Raw genomic sequence first — 20,730 nt, forward strand, 5'->3', positions numbered from 1 at the left:
AAAAGCAAGGTGGACACAGTGCCGAGCGTTTAAAAGAGTGGCCAATTTTGCTCGACGTACGCGACGTGACGTTCAGCCACATGAACGTCAACATCTACCCGTCACAGATTGAGGTAAGCGGACCAACACCTCGGATCTCGCCTAAGAATTGCCCCAACAAATTTTTTCTGTGAAGAACTCAGAGAGGGTTATTTAGTTATTATTTATTTCATTAGTAGTGTTATTATTTGTTTCCTGACTTTTTTTCTGTAAAGAACCTGGAAAGGGTTATTAAATAACCGTTATTTGGTTATGTGTGGCTTTCTGGAAGACAATTTTTTTAAGCTCCCCTACGATCGTTACACTTTTTCTGTTACAAACTGTCACCGGCCCCCCATCAGAGAAGGGAAAGGTTATGTGGCCCTCACAGGAAAAGGTTTGGGGACCCCTGGTGTAAACAATCGCGTTTCTCAAACGATCTCCTATAAAATGATCGGAACTGACTAAAATTCGATCTAACGCATTGGTACTACTTACCTATGTTTCCCTTCCATATCGATCCGTAGATTTACTCAAAACATTAACGGAGCAACCTATTTTGAAATGAAATAGCCTCGCGGGTACAACAGCTACTCAGTGACGCCCCCTGACTACAGTTACCGTAATGTTGCGAAGCGATGCGACCTTGTAATTTACTAGTCGTACTAAAACGTACTAAAACATTTTGGCATAGCACTGTGTACAACCAGTATGGATCAACAAATTCATCAATTGATCCATATATAAGGCGCACCGGACTATAAGGCGCACTGTCGACTTTTGATAAAAATTTAGGTTTTTAGGTGTGCTTTATAGGGCGGAAAATACGGTATATATATACACTACCACAAAATTGTTTGGGTGACCCCAAACGTTTGAACGGTAGTGTAAATAATATTATAATAAAATATTATGAATTAAATATTATAAATTATGTTTTATATTTGTATAAGATTATATATAATCTATGAATATAAATATACATATATATTATAAGATTTTTTTACACAGAAGATTATATATAATCTATAAATAATTATCTAAATAAATACCGTTTTTTTTCGTGTATAAGGCGCAAAATTTAACTAATTTATTGTCCTAAAATCTGGGGTGCGCATTATACATGGGTACAAATTTAAAAAAAAATATATATATATATATATATTTTTTTTTAATTTTTTTTTTTTTTAAGAAAATCATGGTACAACAAAACCAACAACAAGACTGACCGACAAAGTCGTGGAACAAAAAGACAGGGTGACATTACCAAAGACAGGAACAGAAACCAAACAGACATAACACAGTAACACATGCAATGATCCGACGGTGAGCGAGGGGCAGACAGGACTTAAATACAAAACACGTTACATTGATTGAGGTGACACAGGAAGGGAGGGTGACGCGAACAGAAACTATAGCAACCTAGACACATAGCAAAACTGGGGACGAGACATGACAAACAACCCTCGAAATAAAACTTGAAATCACCTTTCTTCTTGTTTGTTGTCAATCGCGCATCGCATTTAGCCATCCTGCCCAACACACTTAGTCAGTAAAATTCATAATTGACGAAACATCGTTTGATGCGATGGTGCAATCCTTGATGGTGTGTTATTTGTTTTTTCATCTCCATCGCGGACCGGACGTCATACCGAGGCAGTATCACTGCGCATGCGCACTATGGATCCGATGCGCAGAACGGATGCGCAAGACACGTCAGCTATATAAAGAGCGAGAGTTGTTTTCTTCCTATTAGTTTCAATTCATAGTTTAATTAGCAGTTTCAATCAGCAAATAACAAAATGCGTATTACAGGTAATATTTTATTTCACAAGACTTTGCCTTGTTCCTTTCGTCTCTGCTGTTCACTTCAAACACGCTCCATACGAACGCAATGCTCTCGTATCAGAAGCTTGCTCGATCACCTGCTCGTTTGCTGTCACAATGTACCCTACACAAAACCGAAACATTTGTTGCGGCTCCGAGTCACGACGAGGGGCAAGTTTTGGTTTCCAAGGGTGTTTTTATTCCTCTTCAACGTCTCTCCCATACAGAGCCGCCTTTTTCACGTCCGCACGCCTTTTTCACATGTCCGCACTGATCGCGGTGGTGCCTTTACAAGCAGTCGGAGAAAAAAACGGCAACAAGAAAAATTACATCCAGCCTAGTTAAGACCATACCAAAGACTATAAAAATGGGACCCATTGCCTCCCTGCGTGTGACGATCATTGGGACTTTAAAAAAAAAAAAATAATAATTAATTAAAAAAAAAAAAAAAAAAATTGGGTGCGTATTATACATGGGTACAGGCTTTTTTCCAGCATCGACATGCCATTTTTAGGGTGCATATTATACATGGGGGCGCATTATACACGGAAAAAAACGGTATATACACTACCGTTCAAAGGTTTGGGGTCACCCAAACAATTTTGTGACCCCAAACTTTTGAACGTAGTGTATGTGTGTGTAGTATATATATATATATATATTAGGGGTGTAACGATACATTGATACACATCGATTAATCGATATAATGATCTACGATTTATTGGCATCGATGCTAAAGGTAAACATCGATTTATATCGCCGTGTTTGACCTCGGACATTAGACGCGACTTTATTTTGAAATCCAGTTCATTGTTGCTTGCTTCCTCTTTCCGGGAGCAGGGAGCAGTGCGCGGCGTTGTGTTGTGAGCAGAGCAGGCACGTGAAAGGGGAGTCGACAACTAGTACGCGGCTCCTGGGCTGGTGCTATGGCTAGTGTCCAAAAAGACGAGGAAATTTGCTCCCCTTTAGGCTTCAAGTCATTCGTTTGGAAGCATTTTGGATTCCAAAGAAAAGATGGCTCAACGGACAAGACACGTGCAGTTTGTAAATCCTGCCATGCGGTGATCAAATATTCAGGGAGCACAAATCTCGCCGCACATTTAAAGAAAAAACACGACATCAAAGTTCAGTGTTAAAGTAAGCAATTTGTATACTACAATACTCTTGTAATTTCCTAAATAAAGAGTTTGCAGTACCTTGTTGATTTTGCGTATGAATCGTTATAAATCAGGATATTGTTCTATATTTTTTATAAAAATAAAAAAAATCGATCGTAGAGCATTATATCGCGATATATCGTGAATGAATCGCAGCAGGCTTTAAGATATCGGCAAATATCGTATCGTAGTTCTTTATATCGATATTATATCGTATCGTGACAAAACCCGCGATTTACACCCCTAATATATATATATATATATATATACACATGCCAATAAATCGTAGAGCATTATATCGATTAATCGATGTGTATCGATGAATTGTTACACCCCTAATATATATATATATGTGTGTGTGTGTACTATCTATCTATCTATCTATCTATCTATCTATCTATCTATCTATCTATCTATCTATCTATCTATCTATCTATCTATCTATCTATCTATCTATCTATCTATCTATATACGATTTATTATAAATATATATATATATATATGTGTAGCACGGCTGTGGACTCGGTCGGATTTTTGCACCGAGTCCGAGTCCGGCCTCTTGGCCATGAGTCCGAGTCCGAGTCCGGCTGTCCATTTTTTTCTGTTAATTCATGTGACTGCTTAGTCTTTATTCAAGGCTAATTTAGATCAAAATCTAAATAATTACAACAGTTTTGGGATGGCTTTGTCTTTATTAAACATATAAACGAATACAATAAACAGATACTTTCAAGTTTTAATCATTAATTACACCATTATAGCTCAGACATTTATCTAAACACAAATAATTAGTGACGACCCCTTATTTGGAAAGCGAAAAAAAAACATGTCGTACGGCGTCAGCACTATGTTGTTTTCAATAAAAACATGAAGAACTCACGTTTGCGTCAGTCAATTTTAATTTTTATAAAGGATATAAAGGAAGGATCTGCCATTGAAGCGGGGTGCATTCAAAGACCAGTCGTACAGACGGAACCTTCATTCACTTCACCAAAACACAACAATATAATTACGTGAGCTCTTTGCATAAACCTCGATGCAAAGAAACTCCTCTTTTTGGGTACAGGCTACAAGGAGTATATATTACAAAGGAGACTTTATACTTAATTGTGATCATCATTCATCCATCCATCCGTTTTATTTTATTACTCAGGTATTTTCAAAGCAAATTAATATTGTTGGATTTATTAATTTGCTTTAACATGACAGCGCAATATACCGTTTTTTTCTGTGTATAGTGCGCGAAATTTACCTAATTTATTGTCCTAAAATCTGGGGTGCGTATTATACATGGGTACAAAGAAAAAACATTTTTAATTTTTTTTTTTTAATTTTTTTTTTTTTTTTTTTTTTTTAAAGAAAGTCATGGTACAACAAAACCAACAACAGGACTGACCGACAAAGTCGTGGAACAAAAAGACAGGGTGACATTACCAAAGACAGGAACAGAATGAGAGTAACACATGCAATGATCCAACGGTGAGCGAGGGGCAGACAGGACTTAGATACAAAACACGTTACATCGATTGAGGTGACACAGGAAGAGAGGGGCGACGCGAACAGAAACTATGGCAACCTAGACACATAGCAAAACTGGGGACGAGACATGACAAATCTCCCCCGAAATAAAACTCACCTTTCTTCTTGTTTGTTGTCAATCGCGCATCGCATTCAGCCATCCTGGCCAACACACTTAGTCAGTAAAATACATAATTGACGACACATCGTTTGATGCGTTGGTGCAATCCTTGAGGGTGTGTTATTGTCAAATATTGTTTGTTTTTAATCTCCATCGCGGACCGGACGTCATACGGAGGCCGCCATTACAGATGCGCAGAACAGATGCGCAAGACACGTCAGCTATATTAAGAGCGAGAGTTGTTTTCTTCCTATTAGTTTCAATTCACAGTTTAATTAGCAGTTTCAATCAGCAAATAACAAAATGCGTATTACAGGTAAGATTTTATTTCACAACACTTTGCCTTGTTCCTTTGGTCTCTGCTGTTCATCCTAAAACACAAAGGCGCTCTTTAAGCAATGCGACAGTGAGCGCCCGGCGCGCTGCGGTTGCGCGACCGCACCAAATTAAGCTCCCTGCGCAGTGCGCACTGAGGTCCACTTAAATTTTAGAAAGTACATCAGGACTTTAAAAATATCTTCTAAATTTCAGCGACGGCTCTGTCACAATAATGCTACCAGCGCGGTGCAGTTGGGCGGTCGGCGGCGTGCTACGGTTGAGAGTTCTCTCTTGCGCTCTCTCTCTCGCTCTCTCTCGCTCTCGCACACACGCGCACACACGCACACGCGCACACACGCAAACCGGATATCATACGGAGGCCGCCATTACAGATGCGCAGAACGGATGCGCAAGACACGTCAGCTATATAAAGAGTGAGAGTTCAGTTCTCTACCTAAATCCGTATTACAGGTAATATTTTATTTCACAACACTTTGCCTTGTTCCTTTCGTCTCTGCTGTTCACTTCAAACACGCTCCATGCGACCGCAATGCTCTCGTATCAGACGCTTGCTCGATCACCTGCTCGTTTGCTGTCCCGTGCGCGCACGGAGCGCGGTGGTGCGTTTACGGGCAGTCGGAGAAATCAACACCAACAAAAAAAATTACATCCAGCCTAGTTAAGACCATACCAAAGACTATAAAAATGGGACCCATTGCCTCCCTGCGTGTGTGACGATCATTGGGACTTAAAAAAAAAAAAAATAATAATTACCGTTTTTTTCCGTGTATAGTGCGCCCCCATGTATAGTACGCACCCCTAAAAATGGCATGCTGATGCTGGAAAAAAGCTTGTACCCATGTATAATACGCACCCAATTTTTATGAATTTTTTTAAAAAAAAAAATTTAATTTTTTTTTTTTTTTTTTTTTTTAAGTCCCAATGATCGTCACACACGCAGGGAGGCAATGGGTCCCATTTTTATAGTCTTTGGTATGGTCTTAACTAGGCTGGATGTAATTTTTTTTGTTGGCGTTGATTTCTCCGACTGCCCGTAAACGCACCACCGCGCTCCGTGCGCATGGAGCGTGTTTGAAGTGAACAGCAGAGAAGAAAGGAACAAGTCAAAGTGTTGTGAAATAAAATATTACCTGTAATACGGATTTAGGTAGAGAACTCTCGCTCTTTATATAGCTGACGTGTCTTGCTCATCCGTTCTGCGCATCTGTAATGGCGGCCTCCGTATGATATCCGGTTTGCGTGTGTGCGAGAGCGAGAGAGAGCGAGAGAGAGAGTGCGCGAGAGAACGCTCAATCGCAGCGCGCCGCCGACCGCCCAACTGCTGGTCGATTATTGTGACAGAGCCGTCGCTGAAATTTAGAAGATATTTTTAAAGTCCTGATGTACTTTCTAAAATTTAAGTGGACCTCAGTGCGCACTGCGCAGGGAGCTTAATTTGGTGCAGCGCGCCGGGCGCTCACTGTCGCATTGCTTAAAGAGCGCCTTTGTGTTTTAGGATGAACAGCAGAGACCAAAGGAACAAGGCAAAGTGTTGTGAAATAAAATATTACCTGTAATACGCATTTTGTTATTTGCTGATTGAAACTGCTAATTAAACTGTGAATTGAAACTAATAGGAAGAAAACAACTCTCGCTCTTTATATAGCTGACGTGTCTTGCGCATCCGTTCTGTGCATTTTATTTCACAACACTTTGCCTTTCTTCTCTGCTGTTCACTTCAAACACGCTCCATGCGACCGCAATGCTCTCGTATCAGACGCTTGCTCGATCACCTGCTCGTTTGCTGTCCCGTGCGCGCACGAAGCGCGGTGGTGCGTTTATGGGCAGTCGGAGAAATCAACGCCAACAAAAAAAATTACATCCAGCCTAGTTAAGACCATACCAAAGACTATAAAAATGGGACCCATTGCCTCCCTGCGTGTGTGACGATCATTGGGACTTAAAAAAAAAAAAAAAAAAATTAAAAAAAAAAAAATTGTTTTTTTTTTTTTTTTTGTACCCATGTATAATGCGCACCCCGGATTTTAGGACAATAAATTAGTAAAATTTTGCGCACTATACACGGAAAAAAACGGTAAAAAATTTTTTTAAAAAAATTAAAAAACATTTTTAAAAAAATTCATAAAAATTGGGTGCGTATTATACATGGGTACAAGCTTTTTTCCAGCATCAGCATGCCGTTTTTAGGGGTGCGTACTATACATGGGGGCGCACTATACACGGAAAAAAACGGTAATTAAAAGCTGACACGATAGCAATGTCAAACGTGTTCATTTAAGAAAAAGCCACACACGTTTTGTGATCAAATCTTTCATAACGAGAATGATTTGAGTGAATTGATTTTACAATTTTTAGCCCCCCTCCCCACCATCTGTCACTTTGTTTGGGACAAAAGGAGCCTTCAGAACTGAAATTTCGTCTCAATTATTCATTCAAATCAATTCACTCAAATCATTCTCGTTATGAAAGATTTGATCACAAAACGTTTCCGTCTGTACGACTGGTTTTTGAATGCACCCCGCTTCAATGGCAGGACGCGGATGAATTTAAAGACATCAAATGAGAATAATCCTTTATAAAAATTAAAATTGACTGACGCAAACGTGAGTTCTTCATGTTTTTATTGAAAACAACATAGTGCTGACGCCGTACGACGCTGTACGACATCGGTTTTTCACTATAATTCGGTATAATTCGAGGTAGTCCACCCTCACCCAAAGTTAAGGTTTCATGGGAACATTATTGTCATAATTGTCTGGACCATATATGATAATTGTTTAATGGTAGTTATTGATAGATCTTGAAGATGTCAAGTTATAGGTGCATATAGCACGTTCATTGTAAGAGGGGAAGGGATGTTGTGTATTTTGAGCTAACTCAAATTCCGTAGTAGAAAAACCCCGGAAGTGGGATGGGCGCATTCTGTGTTGTTGTGGTACGCCCTGTGAACGCACTGTGAGTAAGGAATAAAGCAGTTATCATTCATGTCGTTGTCCGACCTATTCTTGCTATCTAAGAACCTGGAAAATAGTAAAGATATAACATATATCACGGGTCATTACGACGGGTTTGGTGGAGTTTTTACTGCTTCTTCCAACTCCTACCACGCTGACTGTAACCTGACACTCTCTGGCTGAGTCTTGTCTCTTTTCTTTAATTGTCGGACTCGGTGGACTCGGTCAAAATCAGCACTGAGTCCGAGTCCGGCAAAAATGACCGAGTCCGACCAAGTCCGAGTCCCCGAGTCCGAACCGAGTCCACAGCCCTGGTGTGTAGTGTGTATATATATATATATATATATATATATATATATATATATATATATATATAAATATATATATATACCCGTATATACAGTTTTTTTTCCATGTATAATGCGCAAAATTTAACTAATTTAATGTCCTAAAATCTGGGGTGCGCATTATACATGGGTACAAAAGAACAAAAGAGCGTGTTTGAAGTGAACAGCAGAGAAGAAAGCGCATCTGTAATGGCGGCCTCCGTATCATATCCGGATAAAAAAATAAATAAATCTAAAAAAAAAAAATTGTTTTTTTTAGATTTATTTATTTTTTTATCCGGATATGATACGGAGGCCGCCATTACAGATGCGCTTTCTTCTCTGCTGTTCACTTCAAACACGCTCCATACGAACACAATGCTCTCGTATCAGACGCTTGCTCGATCACCTGCTCGTTTGCTGTCACAATGTACCCTACACAAATCCGAAACCTTTCTTCGCTATCGAGTTTGCTAGTGCATGCGCAGTGATACTGACCGGCAGAATAACATCCGGTTGTTCCCAAAGATGATCTTTTTTCTGAAATAATTTTACATTTACGGACTTAAGTAGGAGTCAAAATTTGGGTGCGTATTATACATGGGTACAGGCTTTTTTCCAGCATCGACATGTCATTTTTAGGGTGCGTATTATACATGGGGGCGCATTATACATGGGAAAAACGGTATATATATATATATATATGTATATGTATATGTATGTATATATATATATATATATATATATATATATATGTCGGCTGGATAGCTCAGTAGGATAGTCGCCAGACTATCAACCAGCGGGACCCGGGTTCGAGACCAGGTCGGGGCGGAGCCATACCATCATCCAGTGTGGGTCTGTGGGCAAGACCCTTGACGATATCGCCTACCTCATAAACATGATGAGAGATAAAGAATCAAATGAGATGCCGGCTCAGACGTCGCCCGGACAAACAAGGTCTGCGTCAGGCGTTGGGGAACCAGAACGCCTAGATGTAAAGTGGGCTACTGGAACAAGGCGGAAATGGGCGAGATGTGAGAACCTAACACTGTTGGAGTGCTACTACTCCAGTGAACCAAGACAGAGAGGGTACATGAAGCGAATGTGGGAGCAATGGCAAGGGCGATATCCACACTCAACACTAACCGCTAAACAACTAGTAACTCAGTGCTCCAATATCCAGAAACGGCAATTGATATCACAACTTGAGATTGACGAGGTACAACACAGATGCCAAGTCACACAGGAACCCGAATACCAGGTCAGAGAGGAGTCAACATCAACTGCCCAAGTAATTGGGTACACAGCTCCAAGAGAATATGCAAGCCTGAACAAGTCAGCAACTGACCTGAAAAATAAGATCATGACTCGAATGAACAGCGGCCAACCCCGACGCCAACTACAAAGGCTAAGAGAAGCACCACCAGAAGATCTGGTTGAAAATCTGAATGCAGCACTGAGAGCAATCCCTACAACCACCATCACTGAAACCAATGAGTTGATATACACTTCAGCAACAGTGATCCTGGAGATGCTTGGTTACAAGAACAATATCAAGCATGAGATACAAAACCCACCATGGAAAACAAGGTTGGAGGCTAAGATCAAGACAGTGCGGAGAGACGTGAGCCAACTATCGGAGATCCAGAAAGGTGCAATGAAGAAACCAGCACCCAAGAAGTACAGCCAGATGAACGTACCTGAAGCACTGGAGACTGCCAAACAGAGGCTCCTAGCCCTGTCCAGCCGCCTAAAGAGATACACAAGAGAAAGTGAAGCCAGGCGAATAAACAGGCTCTTCACAACCCAACCAGGAAAAGTGTACTCTCAATGGCAGGGTAACAACAGCAGAGCAGACCCACCAAGACTGGAGACTGTGCAATACTGGAAGGGCATATGGGAGAAGAACACATCACACAACAGGGAGGCACAATGGCTAGTCTCTCTAAGAGAAGACCACAGCAACCACCCTGAGCAGAACCCAGTTACCATCACTGTGACAGACATCCAAGAGAGAGTCTCAGGTATGAAGAACTGGACAGCACCCGGGCCAGATATGATCCATGCCTACTGGATTAAGAAGCTCACTGCACTCCATGAGCGCCTAGCAGAACAAATGAACCAGCTACTAAAAGTTGGAACTCACCCCGAATGGTTAACTGAAGGACGCACAATCCTGATCCTGAAGGATCCCACGAAGGGTACAGTCCCATCCAACTATCGGCCAATAACCTGTCTCCCTACAACATGGAAGATCATGTCAGGCATCATAGCGGCTAAGATAAGTGTGCACATGGCTCAATACATGAGCACAACACAGAAAGGCATAGGCAGCAATACCAGAGGAGCCAAACACCAGCTGCTGGTTGACGGAACAGTCGCCCGAGACTGCAAGACTCGACACACCAACCTGTGAGTGTCAGTTTCAAAGGTTAGATGTTGTATAGTTCTTGTCACACGCTTATCTTAAAACACTGTGTACAGCTGTTGCTCATACCCTTTTGAAGGTGGAGGTAGAATGTCCAAATGGAGGCAAGCAGGCATGCAGGCCGAGGTAGAGAGGCGATGGCAGGCAGGCAGGCCGAGGGAGAGAGGCAATGGCAGGCAGGCAAAGGTGGTGAGGCGATGGCAGGCAGGCAGGCCGAGGGAGAGAGGCAATGGCAGGCAGGCAAAGGTGGTAGGCCAAGCAAGGATAGGGGGGAGAGGGAATGGCAGGCAGGCAAACAGGTGGCACACAGGTACAAATCCAAATCGTTTGTAAATCAACTAAGGTTTCAACATAAAGGGTTCAAAGAAGTAAACTAAAGTTTGGTTCCTAAATTCCAAGAGCTACAAGCCTGGGGCAAACTTGAAGTAGCTTGAAGCGGGCTTTTTAGCGGTAAAAAACTATGTCACTACTGTCTTCCTTCCTTGTCTAACTGAGACTAACTACCAAGTGGGAGCAGCCTATTTATTTCCCTGATCAGGTGACTGATCAGGTGACCAAATGCTTTGTCAAATAACGGTCCATGGCCCAAGGCCAGCGAATCTTAAACAAAAGTAAGAATTTAATCTAAGGTAACTAAATTGGCTCCAACATATCCGGCCCCTTATAGCTACCACGTGTGGCTATAACAAAATATTCACAATGGGGGCAATTTTCAAAAAATAAACAATGTTAATTTCTTAATTCTAATTTTAAATTTTACGTCCAATTATACTACAAATGTGTGCAAGTATCAGTGTATGAATGTGATGCAAATGTAAGCACATGCGCAGTCTTTGTTCAATGTTGGTTGTTGGCTTTTACCAACAGGTAGATCTTGCTGATGGGCCGTAAGAGCTGGTTGGTTCTCGTTTGCAGTCTCACAGAACGAACAAGGCCCTTGTAATCTGCTATGGCTTCGATTACTCTTCCGATCACCCATGAGCCTCGCGGTGCTGTAGGATCAGCTATCACAACAATGTCTCCCACACCAAAGTTGGGCCTGATGCGGGACCATTTGGATCGTTCTTGCATGAGTGGAACATATTCCCGTATCCACCGTGTCCAGAAAAGATCTGCGATATACTGTGTTTGCCGCCATCGCCTTCGGGCGTACAAGTCTTCCTGTTTGAATGTTCCTGGTGGAAGCACGGGCTGGACCTTTAGCTGCAGTAGGTGATTAGGCGTCAGTGGTTCCAAGTCATTAGGGTCACTGGAAACGGTTGTCAAAGGACGGCTGTTCAGGATGGATTCAACCTCGCACATTACTGTTACTAAACCTTCATCATCCAAAGACTGCTGGTTTGTGATGGAGGATAATATCCTTTTCACCATTCTTATTATGCGCTCCCAGATGCCTCCATGGTGTGCACCAGCTGGAGGATTGAACGTCCACTTGACACCTTTCTGGATAAGACTACGCTCAATTTGATCCATGTTCCATCGTTTCAGTGCTTCCCGTAGCTCCTTTTCAGCAGAGATCAAGTTAGTTCCATTGTCCGACCTTAATTCTTTTACTTGGCCTCTTCTGGCTATGAAGCGCCTAAACGCATTCACGCAAGAGTCTGTATCCAATGAGTGTGCTACTTCCAAATGGACTGCTCTAGTAGTCAGGCAAGTAAATAGCACGCCATAACGTTTTGCCATGCCACGCCCTCTTCTCACCTCTATTGGTCCAAAGTAATCCACTCCAACATGTGAGAATGGAGGGAGGTCAGGGGTCAAACGATCAATTGGCAGATCGGCCATCTTTTGTTCACCTGCACGTGCAAAGTTCCGCCTGCAGGGGACACAATTGTTCACAATTTCCCTTGCAAGAGAATTTGCACAAGGAATCCAATATTTTTGCCTTAAACTTGCCAAGATGTGATTTCTGCCACAATGGCCAACTTGCTGATGAATGTGTTGAAGCAGAAGCTCAGAAACGTGATGCCTTTTAGGCAAGATAGCTGGATGTTTCGGTACCTCTGGCATAGCCATCCTGCTCAGGCGACCACCAACCCTCAATAAGCCATGGTCAAGGACTGGGTCCAGTCTGAAGATGGAGCTTTTCCGGTTGACATTCCTTCCGTTGTGCAAGGATGCCATCTCCTGTGGAAATCCTTGATTTTGGCAGAACTTCACAATGGCTTCTTCTGCCTCTTCCAGGTCTTGAACAGAGAGTGTCTTAGGGCCAGCCATGTCTGCCTTTGAGGCCCCCTTTCTTTTGAGAACACATTGTGTGAGCAAACTCCTCAGCTTCAGGAACCAGGCAACGGCTCTTCTGAGTTTATTCCAAGTGGAGAAGTAATTCAGTAACACACTAGTTGGATCATGGGTACTGGCTAACGTGGCATGTACTTGAACTTCTCTTCTCAATTCTGAGTCATCTGGAGGAATAGCAAGGTCGACAGGTACGTTGGGCCAGTGCTGGGTTAAGTCTTTCAGGAATTTGGGACCATTGATCCAGTTGTTGCCTTTCAGAAAGTCTGCAGTGTTTAATCCGCGGGATGCATAGTCTGCTGGGTTCAATTTTCCAGGAATGTGTTTCCACTGTAATACATCAGACCTGCTTCTGATTGTATTTACACGATTTGCAACAAATGTGTGAAATCGTCTATTGTCATTCTTTATGTATTTCAACACTGTCGTACTGTCTGTCCAAAACACGGCTGGTTCCAAGTCCATTTTTAATTCCTCTACGAGCATCCCTTCTACACGAACTGCCAGCACTGCAGCAGTCAGCTCCAGACGTGGGATTGTCATAAATTTCAACGGTGCCACTCTTGATTTCCCTATCACAAACTTCACATGTACCTGCTCCTTACTGCTGACCAACCTCAGATACGTCACCATGCCATATCCTACTTCACTTGCATCGCAAAAGTGGTGCAATTGTGCATGTTCAACTTTTCCAAAGTTCTTTGGTTTGAAACTGCGGGTGATGTTGAAGGCTGTAAGAGTCCGAAGGCTATGCAGCCAACGTTTCCAGGATTGTGCATGAGTGTTCGGTATGTCTTCGTCCCAGGTAAGGTTCAGCTTGCAAAGTTCCTGCAACAGATGTTTTGCTGGGAAAGTCACTGGGGCAAGAAATCCTAGCGGGTCATAGATTGAACTAACCGTGGACAGGATGCCTCGCCTGGTGCATGGTTGCTCTTTGAGAGCCACGTGGAATTTGAAGACATCATCTTCTGCACTCCAGTGCACACCAAAGGTCCTTTCTAGTGGCAGGTCGTCCAGGTCTAGGTCCAAGTCCTTCACTCCCTTAGCCCTTTCACATTCAGGAATGTGGACCAAGACGTTTCGGCTGTTACTGGACCACTTGGTGAGATTGAAACCTCCTGCTGCACACAGAGCTTTCAACTCCTTGCACAGTTGAATGGCATCGGTCTCTGTATCCACAGACTTCAGCAAATCATCAACATAGAAGTTGTTGAGGACTGTGTTCACTGCTTCAGCTGAAAAGCTTCCTTTGTTATCCTCAGCTGTCCTCTTTAAGGCATAACTGGCACAACTGGCTGATGATGTTGCGCCAAAGATGTGCACTGTCATCCTGTATTGCATGAGAGGCTGAGACGTGTTGCCATCCTCCCACCACAAGAAGCGCAAAAAGTCAACATGCTCTGGTGGTATCTTTACCTGATGATACATCTTCTCCACATCTGCCAGTATGGCTACATTCCCGTGGCAGAAACGTAGCAGGACACCAATTAAGGAGTTTGCAAGATTTGGGCCCTTCAAGAGTTCATTGTTGAGAGATGTTCCTTGGTAAGATGCGGAGCAATCAAAAACCACTCGCAAGTTTCCTTTTTTGGGATGACGTACTCCATGGTGGGGTATGTACCAGCCTTTGCCATTCTGTGGCTCTTCCTGGTTTGGGACGAGTTCAGCATGTCCACATTTCACCATGGTGTTCATGAACAATGTGTATTCTTCCCAAAAAATGGTGTTCCTTCCAAACTTGCGCCTCAAAAGCTCAGCCCTCTGTGCTGCCATCATACGGTTGTTGGGCATTCTGGGATGTCCTTTAAATGGCAGCGGCAATTGGTAGTGTCCATCTTGTACTTTGACTGAGGTGTTCATTATGTTTAGAAATCTCAGATCCTCTTGAGACATTTCTTCCTTTTCATATGTACTCTCCGGAAAGTCATGGTTGAGTTGCTGCACCAGAAGGTCACGTACAATTTCCACAGAAATCCTATTGGTGTAAACATATGTCTTGCCTTGCTTACTCAGACTTGTGTGCTCATCATGGAGGAGACCACTGACAACCCAGCCCAGCAGGGTTTTGGTTGCAAAAGGTCCATTGCCGTTACTATTAATCACCCTCCATGGCTCCATGAGTTTGGGCACATTTGTTCCAATCAAGAGATCGATGTCAGCATCAATGGTAGGCAGAAATACATCCTTCAAGTGTGGCCATTTCTTCACATCCTTCTGCTTTGGTATGTGGCCTTTGCTGACTGGGATTTCTTTCTGTGTGTAAACATCAGGCAGTCCATAGAACAATTTCCCTTCCAGACTGCTTACTTCTAAGCCGCTGACGACGATGCTGTCGGTGGGTTTCTCTTGACCCATAGTTCGCAAAAGGATCCTGTGATTTCTTCCTCTTGCATTTAGACGTCGTCGGAGACTCTCAGTGCAAAATGTGGCGGAGCTGCCTGGATCAAGGAATGCATACGTCTGGACAACATGGTTGGACTTACTCAGCTTCACTTGAACGGGTACAATAGCTAAGGTGCAGTGATCGTCACTGGATCCAATGTTTCCATTTTCCAGTGAGACCAATCCACTATTTATTGCCATCTCAGACCCACTGGGGTTCCCCTTGTGGTCTGTGATTCCATCAGCTGTCCTTTGAATATGCAGTATGTCTGGATGCCTTTTAGAACACACAGAACAAGTAAGGCGCCGTTTACAATCTTTGCTCAAGTGGCCCTTTACCAAACAGCCAAAACAGACACCTTTTCTCTTCAAAATATCAACACGCTCTTCATGTGTCTTAGAGAGCAACTCTTTACATGAAGTCAATGAATGCGTTTCATTACAAATCGCACAACTGCTTGTAACAGGAGACTTGTTATTAGCAGATTGTTGCTTGGGGACATCATTTTTGGCCGAGGCGGAAGTATTTGCCACAGCAGTTACAAAACTACCTTTGGTTTTAAATGGAAGCTTTGAATCTGACGTAGGTTTAGGTTGCAGGAACTTCTTTGTAGAAAGTGGCTGTTGGATGTCACCAAAGAGAGGATCTTGCATGATCCTGGCGTGTCTTTCAATAAAGGTAACCAGGTCAGAAAAGGTAGCCTTGGTTTGTCTCTGCTCCATGATGTCAAATGCTCTTGACCGCCATCTTTCCCTCAACTTAATAGGAAGCTTTGAGACAAGAAGCCTCAGGTTAGAGGGTAGACTAAGCTCCTCCATATCCTGCAGACTTCGAGACAGGTTGCAGCATGCTCGAAGGAAGAGTGCATAACTGTACAATGCCTTTCCGTCTTCTGCCTTAATGGTGCTCCAGTTCATGGCTTTCTCCATGTATGCATTAGTAAGCTTTATCTTGTCGCCGTAATGGTACTCCAGCAATCGTTTAGCCTCTGCATACCCATCACCTGCACTCATATGCAAACAGCTTCTCACCAGTTCCTTTGATTGGCCAGAAGTGTATTGCTCCAGGTAATACAAGCGGTCTTGATTACTTATAGCCTTATTTTCAATTCGATGCACGAACGCTAGCATAAAAGGCCTAAAGTTCAAAGGTTCCCCATCAAAAACAGGTATATCCCTAGTGGGAAGCAAAGATAACCGCTGTTGCTGCATAAAGAGGTTTGCAATGTCACTTAAACCGCTATTCTTAATTGGCTGTGCAGAGTGTGAGGTTAGACTTGCTGCTGCTGTCGTGGGGGCAGGGGTGGCTACTACCACAGTGGGAGCAGAGGTAGCTGCTACCGTATTGGGAGTGGAAGCAGCAGCCGTAGGAATGGAAGGGGCTGCTACACCGGCTGTTATGGAGGTGGCAGCTATAGTCTGAGGTTGCTTAGAAGGTAATTGATAGGGGAATTGGGTTTGTCTTTGTGCTGTAAGCATTTGAAGAGGAGTCTTGGGGACAGTGTGTATATTTGCATATTCAATTGAAATCTCCGGTTCTATATAAGTTTCCTTTCCATGCGCCTCCAGGTAAGAATTCATGCTATCCTTGGGTTCTGATCGACAAACAGAGCCTCCTTTTATTTCTATTTGTTTTTCGTAATTCTCCAAAACCTTCACTTTTGCATTTGCTGCAGCAATGTCAATTTCTATGGCGCTCTGTTCTATTTCACCTTGGAGTTGCATCCTTTGCAGCTCAAGAGCGTGTTTTTTCTTTAGCCCAGCAGCACGTTCCAGAAGAGCTGCCTTTTCTGCTTCAATCTTTACACGAGCTGATGACAGTGATGGTGCCCCTGACTTAGAAGAACTCCCTGACTTTCTGGATGTGTTAGAAGCACTGTCCATAGGGGTGATAACAGGTAATGGCTGAGACAGACTGCCTTTGAATGTCTGTGCATTTTCAAGAAAATATAAGAAAGACTTCTTTTTTGGTTCATACCATTGGGCATGATCTTCTTGCCTTTCGTAACCAGCCAACATGTCTTGCACCAACACATGAGCTTTGTCAAATTCATCCAGTGCATCAATAAGATCTTTAATGCCTTTGTCTATATCAGCAACGCTGGCATTATCCATAAATTGCTTTAACTCATTTTGTTTTCTTGTGCAAAAACTCAGTTTTCCCTTTCGGGTTGCAATGTGCTGCCTCAACAGCTGTTCAGCCATGATTTGCACATTAACATCCTCTGTGTGAGAACGAGCAACTTCAACTTCAGGTGACCCAGACCGAGACATCTTCCAACAATTTCAATTGAAGTGATGATAACACCGGAAATTCCACTTAAATGCAAGGATGTGTTCCAAAATCCAGTATGTCCAAGTGTGTGGCTACACACAATTCAAATAAATCCACATCCCATTGTCAAACAAATCCTATTTCAAGTTGGGTTTCCATGTTTTAAGCACTTCATGATAGTTTTTTACTTATTTGTGAGTGTCAGTTTCAAAGGTTAGATGTTGTATAGTTCTTGTCACACGCTTATCTTAAAACACTGTGTACAGCTGTTGCTCATACCCTTTTGAAGGTGGAGGTAGAATGTCCAAATGGAGGCAAGCAGGCATGCAGGCCGAGGTAGAGAGGCGATGGCAGGCAGGCAGGCCGAGGGAGAGAGGCAATGGCAGGCAGGCAAAGGTGGTGAGGCGATGGCAGGCAGGCAGGCCGAGGGAGAGAGGCAATGGCAGGCAGGCAAAGGTGGTAGGCCAAGCAAGGATAGGGGGGAGAGGGAATGGCAGGCAGGCAAACAGGTGGCACACAGGTACAAATCCAAATCGTTTGTAAATCAACTAAGGTTTCAACATAAAGGGTTCAAAGAAGTAAACTAAAGTTTGGTTCCTAAATTCCAAGAGCTACAAGCCTGGGGCAAACTTGAAGTAGCTTGAAGCGGGCTTTTTAGCGGTAAAAAACTATGTCACTACTGTCTTCCTTCCTTGTCTAACTGAGACTAACTACCAAGTGGGAGCAGCCTATTTATTTCCCTGATCAGGTGACTGATCAGGTGACCAAATGCTTTGTCAAATAACGGTCCATGGCCCAAGGCCAGCGAATCTTAAACAAAAGTAAGAATTTAATCTAAGGTAACTAAATTGGCTCCAACACCAACCTGTGCACTGCCTGGATTGATTACAAGAAAGCCTACGACTCCATGCCACACTCATGGATCACTGAATGCTTGGAACTGTACAACATCAACAGGAACCTGAGAGCCTTCATTGCAAACTGGATGGGACTGTGGAAAACAACCCTTGAGGCCAATTACAAGCCAATTGCACAAGTCTCCATCAAATGTGGCATATACCAAGGAGATGCTCTGTCCCCACTGCTGTTCTGCATAGGTCTGAACCCCCTCAGCCAAATAATCAACAAGACTGGCTACGGATACCGACTCAAAAATGGGGCCACCATCAGTCACCTCCTATACATGGATGACATAAAGTTGTATGCCAAGAGCGAGCAAGACATCGATTCACTGATCCACACAACCAGGATCTACAGCACAGACATTGGAATGTCATTCGGACTAGAGAAGTGCGGTCGCATGGTGACAAAGAGAGGGAAGGTAGTCCATACAGATGGGGTCTCACTCCCAGAAGGAACAATAACAGACATTGAGGACAGCTACAAGTACCTTGGTATCCAACAAGCAAATGGCAACCTCGATGAAGCCACAAGGAGAGGAGCCACAGCCAAATACCTACAACGAGTAAGGAAAGTCCTCAGAAGTCAGCTAAATGGCAAGAACAAGATCCGGGCAATAAACAGCTACGCCTTGCCAGTCATCAGATACCCTGCAGGAATAATAAGATGGCCAAAGGAAGAGACTCAGACCACAGATGTCAAGACACGGAAGCTCCTAACCATGCACGGAGGGTTCCACCCTAAGTCCAGCACCCTGAGACTGTACACTAGCCGCAAAGAAGGAGGCCGAGGACTACTGAGTGTGAGAGCCACTGTTCGGGATGAAACAGCCAAGATCCATGAGTACATCAAGGAAAAGGCCCGAACGGATGTCGTGCTCAGTGAATGTCTCAGACAATGGCAAACAGAGGAGGAGTGGCTAGAGACACCATCATGGGAGGACAAACCCCTACATGGTACAGATAAGTGAAGTGGCTGACATCAAGAAATCCTACCAATGGCTGGAAAAAGCTGGACTGAAGGACAGCACAGAGGCACTCATCATGGCTGCACAGGAACAGGCTCTGAACACCAGAGCAATAGAGGCCAAGATCTACCACACCAGACAAGACCCAAGGTGTAGGCTGTGCAAAGAGGCCCCTGAGACAGTCCAGCACATAACAGCAGGGTGTAAGATGCTAGCAGGGAAAGCATACATGGAACGTCATAACCAAGTGGCTGGCATAGTGTACAGGAACATCTGTGCAGAGTATGGACTGGAAGCCCCAAGTTCAAAGTGGGAAGCACCCCCTAAGGTGGCAGAGAACGGGCGAGCCAAGATCCTGTGGGACTTCCAGATCCAGACTGACAAGATGGTGATGGCGAACCAACCGGACATTGTGGTGGTGGACAAACAGCAGAAGAAGGCCGTTGTAATGGATGTAGCAATACCAAGCGATGGCAACATCAGGAAAAAAGAACTTGAGAAGCTAGAGAAATACCAGGGCCTCAAAGAAGAGCTTGAGAAGGCCTGGAAAGTGAAGGCCTCGGTGGTGCCCGTGGTCATTGGGGCACTTGGGGCAGTGACCCCCAAACTGGAGGAGTGGCTACAGCAGATTCCAGGAACAACATCAGACATCTCAGTCCAGAAGAGTGCAGTGCTAGGAACAGCCAAAATACTGCGCAGAACCCTCAAGCTCCCAGGCCTCTGGTAGAGGACCCGAGCTTGGAGTGGGAGACCACCCGCGGAGGGTGAGAGGGGAATTTTTTTTAAAATTTTTATGTATGTGTGTGTGTGTGTGTGTGTGTGTGTGTGTGTGTGTGTGTGTGTGTAAAACGAGTGTGGTCTTTGAACTTACACTGACAGACTTGGTTCGGCCCTTGTGGTCCCATTGGTATGTGATCTGATACTTGAGGGGTACCATATCCAGGTGAGACCACGTCGGGGGCGCCGACCATCCCACCAGCACATTCCTGGCATGGTAGGCCAACACCTTGACATCCACAGGTGGGTCGGGTTTCACTGCAAAAACATAAAAAAAGTTGCGAAGTGTTTCAATTCGGTGAACAATTCTGTTGAGTGAACTGATTCTAAAGATTCAGTTCACACAAAAGAACTGGAATGCACATCACTAGTAGCAGGAGATTATATAAAGCCTATTTAGAGCTGCTCTTACAGCTCTAAGCCAATCATCGGCAAGGATACAGATCAACATGTTCCCATTGGTCTCCTATCGGTCAATCGTGTGCTGTAAAATCATATGGGCA

At 43.6% G+C, this 20,730-nt stretch overlaps 2 protein-coding genes across 5 annotated transcripts in view; both read right to left on the minus strand.

The window, feature by feature from the left end:
• LOC133170841 (interleukin-27 subunit beta-like) overlaps nucleotides 1-20,730 on the minus strand; it is a 131,157-nt gene that overhangs the window by 4,481 nt on the left and 105,946 nt on the right. For 2 of the 4 annotated variants that reach the window (XM_061304018.1, XM_061304010.1), the window contains exon 5: nucleotides 20,322-20,485. In XM_061304018.1, the coding sequence (XP_061160002.1) occupies nucleotides 20,322-20,485 (164 nt within the window). Of the gene's footprint in view, nucleotides 1-10,406; nucleotides 10,671-20,321; nucleotides 20,486-20,730 lie in introns of those variants that run through there. The other 2 variants (XM_061304036.1, XM_061304027.1) reach the window with 2 other exon arrangements.
• Nucleotides 10,893-17,978, minus strand: LOC133170834 (uncharacterized). The gene has a single exon (XM_061303998.1). It carries the CDS (start codon nucleotides 17,580-17,582, stop codon nucleotides 11,526-11,528), a length of 6,057 nt encoding a protein of 2,018 aa, XP_061159982.1. The 5' UTR covers nucleotides 17,583-17,978; the 3' UTR covers nucleotides 10,893-11,525.

Source organism: Syngnathus typhle, linkage group LG2 (assembly GCF_033458585.1).
Source record: "Syngnathus typhle isolate RoL2023-S1 ecotype Sweden linkage group LG2, RoL_Styp_1.0, whole genome shotgun sequence".
NCBI lineage: Eukaryota > Metazoa > Chordata > Actinopteri > Syngnathiformes > Syngnathidae > Syngnathus > Syngnathus typhle.